Source organism: Parasteatoda tepidariorum, chromosome 2 (assembly GCF_982258835.1).
Source record: "Parasteatoda tepidariorum strain Cologne lab strain chromosome 2, Ptep-v5.0, whole genome shotgun sequence".
Lineage (NCBI taxonomy): Eukaryota > Metazoa > Arthropoda > Arachnida > Araneae > Theridiidae > Parasteatoda > Parasteatoda tepidariorum.
The window spans coordinates 100,350,504-100,358,425 of NC_141756.1; the positions used below are offsets into that span (position 1 = coordinate 100,350,504).

A 7,922-nucleotide genomic window follows, 5' to 3' on the forward strand; every position below is an offset into this window, starting at 1 on the left:
AAAACTCACAATTGCGAGCCGAATGGTTTCGCACCAAAAACTGCTACCCGGAATTATAACTAGTCATGAGCTTGCAGAGATTTCTAGTATAGAAAACTCCAGAAATTTGTAAATCAATCCTCTGATGTACTTTCTTTTTCTATCTCTCCACACGATAGTGATGAAAGCATGCAAAGCGTTGCCATAAGTAGTGAGTTCTGCTCTGCGCCATCTGTAGCCCGTTTCTGACTTTTTACTGCATTTATTCGCTAGGTATCTAGCCTCAATCATAAACTGCATTAATGGAAACACAGAGCTATAAGCTGAAGCAGAGAGCTCCTCGCATTTTTTAACAGTCTGCAATCCTCCCTTTCTAAATTCTGTTTATTTTTAAACACAATACCTGAAAGTTAAGCTGTGATTAACAATAATTTTTTCGCTTTATGGTTCGACGTTATCGAATTGATTCGAAATAATATAGTTCCTAGGGTAAGCTTATAATCTATCTCTCTCTCTATATATATTAATAAGTTGTTGACTAGGTATCGATTTGCTTCATAATTTTGAAGAAAAAAAAAAAACAATCTTTAGAAGTTTGCCTGGCTGTGGCTACTAATTATACTCTTCGAGTTGGTCCTCTTATGTAATGTTTCTGAACTGAAGTTTCCAAGATTTGGCAATTATTCTACACTTTTGTAATCAATGCTGCCAACCCTTGGATTTACCAATAGGTTACTGAATTTTGCCAGTTTCTCCTGGGTTTTGTACATATTAGAAAATTCTCTAAAATTGAGTTAGTTTCTTCCGAGAAATCTCTATTACAATAGACTTTTTATGCACTTTATTGCCTGCTTGAATATTTATATGAGTATTAGTACTAATATATAATAAAGCGAGCTTCATTAATGGTAAGCAGTTTGAAGCTTTCTTTTTTTTTTTTTACTCTAAATTTTTCAATTCATTTTTATTTAATATTCCCTTTTTAAATTAATTAAAATTTTATTTTCTATTACTATTCAAAATTATGAGTTAACATAATGAAAAAAAAAAAAAACATTTTAAGTCCATTTAAAGTCAATCATAAATGGAAAATATTGCAAACCATTTATAGTTGATAGTGTAACGAAGTTTCTGTATTTTGAGGACAATAACAATCCATAAAATTCCCTATATGTTAAATGTATAGTATACATTTAGCAAATATTTCGGACATACACCAAGCGACTACGTGAATGTTGACGTTCTCCAGATTTCGGTGTTTCACCGTAACATATATATATATACAGAGAATCTTCAAGGGACCGAAATTTCAGTTCACTATATCCGTAATGCAAACAATTTTAACTAATTTTTTTTTGAACTGCTCCCTTTTGTTGCACATTATTTAAATAAATGACTAAAATACAAAAATGATTATAGTAACAAAAAATTTGTCATTTTTTATTACTTTTTGTCTCGCATACAAAAAGTTTAGGGATGGGAAACTGAGATAGAAAAGCAAGGAAAAAAAATGCTTTTGGCTGCATCCCACGCAATAGATGGTTTTAAAAATTGGTATATGTATTTTATGCAAAAATTTCATAATTACCAAAAAATGAAAAAAAATCCGTCGAAGACGGAAAAAGTTCATAATATCCAATTTCCTCACTTCTTTTGGTTCACTATATCCGGGAGTTCACTATAAACCATGTTCACTATAACGTGGTTTAACTGTGTGTATATATATATATATATATATACAGTGTTTTCATCGCAGAAAAAAAATGGGTGAGAATTTCTCACCCTTTCTCAAAAACAGGGTGAGATTTCAAAAAGTTAAGTGAGATTTCTAAAAATAAAAAATAAAATAAAAAAAATAAAAAAAAACACAAAGAGACTTGAAAAAAATTCATTTCTTTAATTATAATACGTTTTTAACATCTTCTAATTTTTAAAGCATTTAATATTTTTGTTGCATCATCATATGGAAAATGTTCTACATCTACTTTTTCAACAGCTGTTCTCATTAGGTTGATCAAATGCGTGTTTGTTTCGTTTTGATCGTTTCTACCCACATTTGTTTCATTTTCATTTGTCCGTTTCGGAGTAGAAGATCTTGCCTTTTCAAGGTATTTGTCCATCTTACATTGATGCGCAAAAAATTTGAATTTCTTACATGGAGAAACGTTACCTACGGTAAACATGTGGTTGCAGAGAAATGCGTTCTGAAAGAGGTTCCGTGGTTCGGAGGGATGATATTCTGTTGTTCTTAAAGGTTCTGAACAATACTGGTAAATAGGGAAGCTAGATAATGGGGCAGATGTTGAAAATAATGAAAGATCCAGGAAGAAAAGTGAAACGCATTTTATTCTAAATGGCGCAATGAGAAATTTTTTTCAAAATGCGAGAAATTCGCGAATTTTGAAATTGGTTTATAGAATGCGCGAATTTCTCGCGGTAATAATTTTTTAATGCGAGAAAAGAAAAAAATATGCGAGATTCTCGCGTTCTCGCGCTGTAGTGAAAACACTGATATATATATATATATATATATATATGTAGGCTTGTTAATGTATTTTGAATTTAAAATGTAGTCATGAACCTGATGTGATACCCAACAAATGAAAATCAAGAGAGAAAAACTTTATGTTGTCCATGAAAGCTAATTCTGAGTAAATCAAATTTCAAGGTATCAGAATTTACTGTAGTAAGTATTTGATTGAAATCTTTAGAATGAAATTATACACAAATCTCACAAGCCCTCTGAAAATTGCAAAACAAAATTTTAAATTTGAATTATTTAACGTTGCAAAAAAATTTAATTTGTTAATTAGGTTGGATAATAAACCGTTTTTTCCCTGCAATCGTTACTTAATCAGCTATATTCCCATTGTCTACTTCATTCTGCTTTTATTGTCTATGTATGCGTGGACAGGAAATGTTTTTTCCCAGCATGGCTTAGCTTCACTGTGTAATAATTCTCAGTCTGAACTAATTTTCCACTTTATGGATATGTAGAAGTTAAGTAATCCTCAAAGTGCAAGTCATCTTTATTGTGAGAAATGGCCATAATTAAATATGGATAATAAATGAACCTCCCCCTTGGTCTTCAAATACAAAAACAGAGAAATTTATTATTTTATTTAATGCAGAAGGTACCATGCCTAAATGATCGCTTCTAAATTGAGAAGAAAGAATTTGGTATTATAGAGGCCTTTTTATAACTTTATGGATAATATATTTAAATATTTATAAATGTTAGTAACATGTTCTGTAAAAACTTACTTAAATAATGAAAAAAAATTATGTAATCTAATTCACATTTCTTATTTATAATATTAATTTTTAAATTTCAGAAAGAGTGAAGCACATTATTCGCTCCCCTCAATTATTTCAAGACTAAAATAAAGTTTTCTAATTAAAAAGTAGCTTCAAAGTTGAAATAAATTTTATTTTCCTTCTGTCATGCTAGTTGGAATTTAGTTGAATGTATTTTCGCTAATGTTTTAATTCGAGGAGGGCCGAAACATATTATTCGCCCCTGCTCTTAGATTACAGAGGAGGCGGCTTCCCCCTCTTCCTTCCCAGTTTGCATGCCCTAGATGGAAAGTCATGGCTTTCAACCTTGTCATGGAAAGTCAGGATTTTCAGTGATAAATGCTAAAAAATCATGGAAATTCCCAGTACATCATTTGGATTTTGAGTATATTGGAGCCTTTTTTCTTGCCGAGCAAATAAAAAAATCCCACATTGCGATTTGTGTTTACATGATTTAAAAATCATACATAGCGATCCATATTCATGCGATTTAAAAATCAGTTATCACAATCCGCATTTGAGTGATTTAAAAAATTGCACATTGTTTGATTTATATTCCTACAATTTAAAAATCACAAATTGCAGTTAGTATTCACAAGATTAAGATTTTAAAAGCCAACAACTCAATCAATCCATATTTGTCCAATTTAAAAATTACACATTGTGATCAGTGTTCGCAGGAATTAAATTTTTTTTTGATATATTTAAAGTAACTTGATAGCACATGGAATGATGTTGAAACTTTTGTTTCTTTGAAATTAAATTATCATCCCTAGAACTGACCTTTTGAAAATAGCATATTTGAGTTAGCCAGATAAAAAAGATTTTAACTTTTAAGATTTTGAAAACATGTTAACTTTGTGAATGTTCCTTGATGGCATTATTAAATATTTTTAAAACCATATTCTAATAATTGCTGGGTTATTTGTTCTTTACTTTACTTAATTGTTCAGTTAATTTTTATTGCTTTTGTTTAAATTGGCAAAGCATTGCTCAGATAAAACAATATTATTTTTAAGAAAAAAAGTTACTCGTTTAGAAATTTTTTTTTTGTTGACTAAATTGAATAATGTTTTTCCTTGAGTAAGTAATGGAAAGTTATTGGTAGAAGTTCATGGAAAATTATGGAAAGTCATGGATTTGAAGATTACAGTGGGCGTAGCGTTTTTAAAAAGTGCTTAATTTTGATTTTCGTTTTTTAAAGCCCTTAAAGGTGTTTTTAAAAAGTTCTTAATTTTCTCTTTACCCTGTTGATTTTCGCCACGTATTATGCAAAAAGACACTGTTTATATTGTTTTCACAATTAATTCAACCCCAATCAATTTCGGTGTATCGTCGGTCCTCAGTGTATGAAAACACCATTTGTTTTATGATTCAAAATTTCATGATTTTTGACAATTGTCAAAAACTGTGCCAAAAGGTTTTTTTTGACAAATGACAGTTAAAACTGTCAAAAACTTGCCTGATTATATTTTTTTAAATGTGCTTAAAAATATTTTTGATTCCTTATTTTCTGTTTAAAAATTTGGCTACGCACCCTGGGTTAGGTTTAGAAGATATCCCGTATATGCATAATTTAAATAATTAAATTGAAACTTATTTTTTAGGAACCAATGGCTGATGAAAAGATTATAGAGTGGGAAGAAGAAGCAAAGTATGTGATTCAAGATGTTGGCTTTGCACTTAATAGCATAGCCATCTCTTCAAGTTTACCTCAGACAAAGTCTCGAATCTTCCTCAACATTGAAACACGAGAAAAGCAGAAGTTGTGCGTTGAATTATCCGCTAGTGGTTTCCGAGTTGTGTCCGATACTTTCGATGAAGCAGGTGATGATTATCCGGACAAAACGCATTACGAAACTCCTTATGCGCTCTTTGATAAATACAGTAGTGAATTCCGTAATTGTTTCAGCGCGGAACTGATAAAAAGACTAAATAATATGCCTCAGTTGTCATAATTTTATTCACAACAAGCATTTTATATAAATTCAAATGTTTTTGTTAGTTTATATGTCACTCTGTTAGTTTATATGTCACTTATTTATGTTTACATATCACTTCTTAATCACATGTATGGAAAAGCTTTTAAAATAATTCATCCATTTAGAACAATCAGCGCTGTATTGAGTAGTTAGTCTAGTTGTCTATGGGTTCTTTCATTGAGTGTATTTCAGCTTTCAGTTCTTTGTTGAAAGTCCGAGAAAGAAATTTCATCTATTTGGTAACACACATACATATGCATTGGTGTTTTATATAGCATAGATAGGTTTAGATGTTTTAGACACCGTAGTACTAGATTTAACTATTTCACGTTGATAAAAAACCGTTTTTTCTGATAAAAAAAATTACATATTTAACAAAACTTTTGTTGAAATTTTTGTGGTATCTTTTTGAAGAATCATTATGATTTTTAATTAAATTGCAGAATACAATTTTGTTAATAAACCCACAAAAAAGTTTATACTTGTATTCCAAGATATTAAGAGTTATTCTATAACTTAAAAAATAAGGAAACATTTATTCTATTGTTTGCCTTAACTTACTGTAATTTTGTAGCGATACCTTAAATCTATAGTTATTAGCGTCTATGCTTATTATAACAGCAGGATGTAATTTATTTTTACCTTTCTGCTCAAAAATTAGGTAGAGCCTCATCAGTAAAAAGCTAATGAACTAAACTATACAAATTTATTTCACACCATTAAAAATAAGATTTTAAAAATATTGTTAAAGAATTTAAAAACAAAAAACTTTTAAATTAGTGCCCAGAAAATTTTAAAGCTGTGCTTATCACTAGTTATTTACTTTAACTTTTTCTATAATTTATTTTACTGTGATATCTAATTTTAAGATATTTTCTTTGTTGTTTTCCTATTTCCATATTATCGCATGTTTAAATATAAATTTTCTTCATGCTAAATGGCGGGAAATAGAAAAATCTCAAAACTGAACTTTTTTTGAGCATGTGAAACGGTTTAGCTTTTTTTAAAAATTTATATGAAATATTTTTTACTGTGCCTGCCTATTTACTATGTTCATGATCTCTTATCAGCAAAATACAAGCAATGGAATTGCTTTGTTTTAAACAAAAATGAATTTTGTGATAGCAGCGTTCTCACAATAGAAACTTATGGTAATTTAACTTTAATCATTAATATTAAAGGCTACTTTTTAAAGTTTATTTAAAAAATGTTTTTTTGGTCTCATTCTTGTATGCAACTACTACATGTTTGTGCAAATTTAATTTAGATAAAATGTAATATTTACAAAGTTTTTTTTTTTTGAAATTTAATTGTTATATAAATTTATTGTCAAGCATAGTTGTTTTTATACATAGTAGTTTTAAATAATTATAAAATTTCCGATGTGTTCACTTAAAATTATTTTGACAATTTTTAAAATATTAAATGCTTTCCTGGTTTCACCCCCTGAAAAACTTTCTACAAGTGCCTATAAGTTTTGTTTCATGTTTTTTTTTAAGTAAAATTTTAGATAATGAAAAAATTAAGTCACGTAAATATTTCTCCATTTAATTTCAATAAAAAAAAGTGGAAGAAAAATTACGGAAGATATTTGGTTAAATTTAAATTATTTTGCTTGATATCAAAACTGTTACTAAATATGACAATTTAAGAATTCAAACAGTAATTTTATTTTTATCTTTAATAAATATTTAAATAAACCTACAGTTTTATTTTACGGAAATAATGACATAGCTATACTTTTAAATAGTAAGAATTTTTTTTTAAAGTTAAAATTTCCACTCGATTTAAATGAAAATATAACTTTAAAGCTATACAGCATGATTCTTATTGCGCAATTTCATAATTGGAATAATGTTTGATAATTGTAAAATTACAAATGATTAAAGACTTTTATAAAATATGTTTCATAAACAATTTAAATTAAAAAAGAATTGAAGAATACCTTTAAAATTAAAAACTAGAAAATAATTATATAAAATTTATCAGAAAACTTTGCATAAAGAAAAGAAGAAAAAAAATCAAAAGTTAAGCTACTCAAGTATTATTTCTTAGTTGAATTTGAAATTTTCATTCATCAGCTAGTCAAAACATAATTTGGAATAGGAAAATGGGTGGTTGCTGAATTCGGTAATATAATTTTTATACGAAGTAACCAAGTACGTGTTTCGCTTAATCTATTCACGTAAAGCCACTGATAAAGATAAAATATAATAGTAATAGATTTAAAAAATGGAATTATTTCAACTTTATTGTCTTTCACTTTTGTGCTGGATTTTTAAAGTATTGTTCAATACTTTTCATACTGAACAAATTGAAAATAAACAGGGTTGATTGTGACACAAAGTGAAAAACCCTGCAAATTTTATGTGCAAGAAATCAATTTATACATAAATCATAATTTTTCAACTAGCATTTATAATTAAATTACCTAATAATGAAGAATGTCACACCTTTATAGTAACTATTGAAGAGAAAACTTATACGAATCTATGATATTGGAATTTTTAATTCGTAAAAATGCTAATTACGATATTGAATTTTAAATCACTTCAATTCTAATCACAATGTATAATTTTAAGATCATGTGAGCATGAATCGAAATGTGTAGTTTTTAAATCATGTATACATACGAAAATAGATTTTTGTTATTACAGCCTCGTG

General features: G+C 28.2%; 1 protein-coding gene across 2 annotated transcripts; it reads left to right on the top strand.

The window, feature by feature from the left end:
• The first annotated feature begins 317 nt into the window (after positions 1-317).
• On the top strand, positions 318-5,285 carry LOC122271668 (GSK3-beta interaction protein-like). Of its 2 annotated transcripts, XM_087157877.1 has the most exons (3): positions 347-468; positions 2,553-2,665; positions 4,884-5,285. In XM_087157877.1, the coding sequence occupies exon 3, from the start codon at positions 4,890-4,892 to the stop codon at positions 5,232-5,234; it is 345 nt and encodes a 114-aa protein (XP_087014003.1). In that variant the 5' UTR covers positions 347-468; positions 2,553-2,665; positions 4,884-4,889; the 3' UTR covers positions 5,235-5,285. The 2 variants fall into 2 exon arrangements, with proteins under 2 accessions (XP_087014002.1, XP_087014003.1); XM_087157876.1 differs by lacking the exon at positions 2,553-2,665 and having other exon boundaries at positions 318-468.
• The last annotated feature ends 2,637 nt before the right edge of the window (positions 5,286-7,922 follow it).

Excerpts from the sequence above, each read along its gene's own strand:
- LOC122271668 (XM_087157876.1), top strand. The coding sequence starts at position 4,890 with ATGGCTGATGAAAAGATTATAGAGTGGGAAGAAGAAGCAAAGTATGTG.